At 29.1% G+C, this 4,119-nt stretch overlaps 1 protein-coding gene across 33 annotated transcripts in view; it reads right to left on the reverse strand.

The window, feature by feature from the left end:
- The window catches only part of LOC129920696 (twitchin), a 70,286-nt gene that overhangs the window by 1,465 nt on the left and 64,702 nt on the right, over nucleotides 1-4,119 (reverse strand). For 31 of the 33 annotated variants that reach the window (XM_056002193.1, XM_056002225.1, XM_056002211.1 and 28 more), the window contains 4 exons: nucleotides 3,649-3,705; nucleotides 1,473-1,615; nucleotides 1,268-1,403; nucleotides 904-1,206 (listed from right to left, as the gene is read on the reverse strand). In XM_056002193.1, the coding sequence (XP_055858168.1) occupies nucleotides 904-1,206; nucleotides 1,268-1,403; nucleotides 1,473-1,615; nucleotides 3,649-3,705 (639 nt within the window). The remainder of the gene's footprint in view (nucleotides 1-903; nucleotides 1,207-1,267; nucleotides 1,404-1,472; nucleotides 1,616-3,648; nucleotides 3,706-4,119) is intronic. The other 2 variants (XM_056002199.1, XM_056002218.1) reach the window with 1 other exon arrangement.

Here is a 4,119-nt window from a genome sequence, read left to right on the forward strand (position 1 = left end):
ACATAACACTATATTATCTATATTTAAGGTATGATCATCGAGTCCAATTTTATTTTATTTACTTAGAAGTATTTTATGACTCAATTTATCAAATGCTTTGCTAAAATCTGTGAAGATGCAATCTACTTGGGAATGATTTTCGAATGAATCCAAACAAAAAGTAGATAACTGCAATAGATTAGTGACCGTAGATTTTTTCTTCACGAAACCATGTTGATTTTCATATATAACAAATGAACTATTAAAAGAAATTATTTCATAGATAAGAGACTCGAACAGTTTAGGAACAGCTGAAAGTTTCGCTATAGGTCGATAATTTGTTATTAAATTCATAGGGCCTTATTTATGAACTGGTACTAGATAAGAATATTTCCAAATACTTGGGAATTTACAACATTTTAAAGACTCGTTGAAAAAAATAAATAATGGATAAAAAATATAAAAAAACACATTTTTTCAACATAAATAATGGTATACCAATCTGGACCAGGACTAAAACATTAATCTAGTTTTAAGCCTCAGAAATAGAAAAACTAATTGAATTAAGATGTGTATATTCTAGTGTGTTAGTGCTTGTTGAAGAGAAATCTTTGAAGGCACTTTTAAAATAATCAACAAACATATTAGACATTTTCTCTGGGATATGACTGGAAGAGTTTTGAAAGTTCATACTAGCTAGATAACCGTCAGATTTACGTTTATTATTAACGTTCTTGGTAGACTCTATTAACTGATAAAACGAGTACGCCTCTTCTCCGTTACCGTATTTATCTAGGAACTTCAACAACCTCGAGGTTATGATGAGCCCTTTAGTCTCACCAAGTTTTAATTGATTCTCCAACGAGATAAACTGGAAACTAGTGTCAATATGTCCTCTCCGTTACTTTATTGAAATAAACTTACGTTTTACAGTCAGCTTGCATTTGGTATCTACTGATCCAATTGAATTTGTTGCCGTACAAGTAAATATGCCTTCATCTTCAGGGAAGATCTCATTGATGGTTAAGGTAGCGACGCCATTTTTATATTTCAAATCCATAATTTCTGATGATGAAATTGCCTTTCCGTTTTTGGACCATGTAATTTGTGGTTCTGGATCACCTTCAACTGTGCATGTTAGCAATAGTTGTTCGCCATCCTTAATCGTAAGATCCTTTAGTGGTTTTGAAAATTGTGGCTTGCACATTAATGAATCATCAGGTGGTACTGTCAATAAATAAAAAAAAATCATTATTTTGATTGAAAATAATAATTTTTTGAGTCTTACGTATTAGCTCTTTAGTAGCACTTCGTGATCTTGATGGTGAACCTGGAGCATTCAAACCATACTTCTTCTTTTTCGTACTTGTTGAGTCTGATGAAACGTTTGTTGATGAAAAGGAACTTGAGTTGTTACTGACAGTCTGTGTAAATGTAAAATTTGAAATTTTAACTTCGATTGGATTGGAGCAGTAAAACTAATTAATTTTTACCTTGCTAGATGATGATAGTGAATTGTGGGAAGTGGAGGAATAATTTGAAGTACTGGTATTGGTATTGACATTAGATGTCACCTGACGCACTGTCACAATTGGTGGTGGAGCTGGCTTAATAGGCTGTTCAATGTACTTTCGATCTATATTAGGAAATATTATATTGTTGAAAAAACTAATCATATAATTTTGTGGGCTTTTGTCAAACTAGTCGTAGTTCTTAGTCTGTAGTTGTTTTAATTTTATTTGAACACGTTCAAAAAACTTTAAAATTTTCGGATCGCTTATTGGTCATCATCATCAGTCAGTCAAAGCATCTCTCTTGCCTTAGGGTAAATGTAAATTTCCATTCAGAAAATTAAGTTAACTAAAAACTTTAAATTTTTTGAACGTGTTCTGTCCATTTATTTATTCAATTTCAATCAACATCTACAAACTTTACCACCAGTTGACATAAATATATATATTTTTTTTATATGAATTATATTATATACAAATTAAATCAATCACTCTCATTAGTATCAAAAAAACAAAATATTAGATAGATTCTTATAATGGTAATAAAAAATCATGCTTTGAAATTTGATGCAAACAAATCTATCTTCTTTTCCTATAAAAAAATATCATGCAGTATAAATTTCGGACCAAAGCTCTGCCATTGATGCAATCTTTTAGTTCGTTTTTTTTTTAAACGAGTTTATGTATCAATCGAAAAAATAAAATAACGTCCTCCAGAACAAAATTTTGAAAACTCTTAAGAATCTTATACGTCGTTCTGCTTTACTCCACTGAGGAGGAGTAACCCTATGATTTATAATATTTCAAGAGTGATGGAAAATCTTTCTGTATGGAAAAATAAATAACAAAAAACGCTAAAACATATTTAAAATATGTAAGCAGGTGTAAAAAGTAATTAAAAATCTAGAGTACTCTGGAGTGCACTAGAATACTAATTTTGCTACGAAGGCGAAATTTTATTTATAAATAACAAAAATTTTGTGCCTTGAAGAAATCCGGAAAAGTCCAAAAATGAGTACAAAAAAAAAAAAAAAAAACACATTACTTCACTGCTCACTGTTAGCCGTAGTTTATGTAAAAAATTTAAAAAAATTAGCCAAAAGACGAAGATATTGAACATTTTTTGTGCTACACTATAAAAAGATTTCAAAATGAAAAGTTTTTGTAAACTCCTCTACTAATCTAATCTACTATCCTCTACTAATCTACTAATCTGAAATCCAATTCAACAGATGTAAACGGTTTTTAAAGTTTGGTCAATGTGCTCCTCTTAAAATTTAGATGAAAAAGCACTCATCGAAGTGAATTAGAAGACAACTTTACTACGGAATACAGAGAGTATGTATCTGGGAAGAAATATCTGCATAGGTTGCTGTAGAAGGCCAGGCTTTCCAGAAAATTTCGACATGCCAGCATGAACATGACAGTGCAGCTATCTTCGAATATATCGATCAAAGAAAAAAGACAGGAATTCCAGAATACGAATTTACAAAACAATCGCCTAAGGATAACTAGCTCACACATTGTACAAAAGTGAAGTGGAGGAGTTGGGGCTCTTATTAAGATTATGAAAATCGTCCAAAAAAGGATTTAAAAACTTGTTTTATAAAGAAAATCACTTCGCCACATGTTCCGGTGATTAGATTTGCTCCAGTGATTGGTCGAAAATATTATGTAACAACACCTTTCCTTATTAGTTTCTCGTTAAAATTAAAATCTACATCATATTTGAATACACGTTCTAATTTGTTAATAACTGTGAGAGACATGTAAGACGCAACTTTGTTCTTTTGACTTTTTATTGTTATTATTTTTGTTAAACAGTCATTTTTTTCGTTCAAAAATAAACCAGAGTATTCATTCGAAACCTATTCAAATTAGAAAACATAATTTTTGAACATAAAACCAAGACGAAAATAATGTTTTGTAAAAAAAAAATATAAACGTAACTAATTAAATTAGCAAACACATTCCAAAATTTAGTTAACAATTTTCAAAGGATATGATTTTTTTTTTATCATCTTATATTATATTTTTTTATTTATTTATTGAATTTTGTAAATTATAGCGGACATTTTTTTAATTGGGATTAAAAATAAAAAAAAAAATAAAACAGGTTTTGTAGCAGATGATAAATATTTTTTGTTTAATGTTTTACCTCCTGAATATAAGAAATTGTGAGCAAGTTCTGCCTGCTCGGGTGTAACCCATTCTCCTAAAAAAATTTTATTAGGATATTTTTATCGTTGTTTTGTTTTAATTTAATTTATTTATTTATTTTTTTTTTTTTTTTGTAAATTTACGCATTTTATGTACATATATTGTTTGTGTCAAAATTTACGATTTTGCTCGATTGCTATATAAAAAGCCAATTATTCGTTCTGTTTATCTTACTTTTATCTGAATTTGGAGTTTGACTGTGATCAAACGGGTAAGGTAAATACAAAAAAAAAAATATAAAGTGTTGGTCTGTGTTCCTTAACGATAGTAGCCGTTGAAACGTATATATTTATTGAGTTGCGATTTTTCAGTTAAAAATAATAATTTCCAAAAATAATACAAAAAATGTAAAAAAGAAGTCTTTCGTATAAGCATCGAGTAAAATCATTAATATACCTAATGTAAATAT

Source organism: Episyrphus balteatus, chromosome X (genome assembly GCF_945859705.1).
Source record: "Episyrphus balteatus chromosome X, idEpiBalt1.1, whole genome shotgun sequence".
NCBI classification, from domain to species: Eukaryota; Metazoa; Arthropoda; class Insecta; order Diptera; family Syrphidae; genus Episyrphus; species Episyrphus balteatus.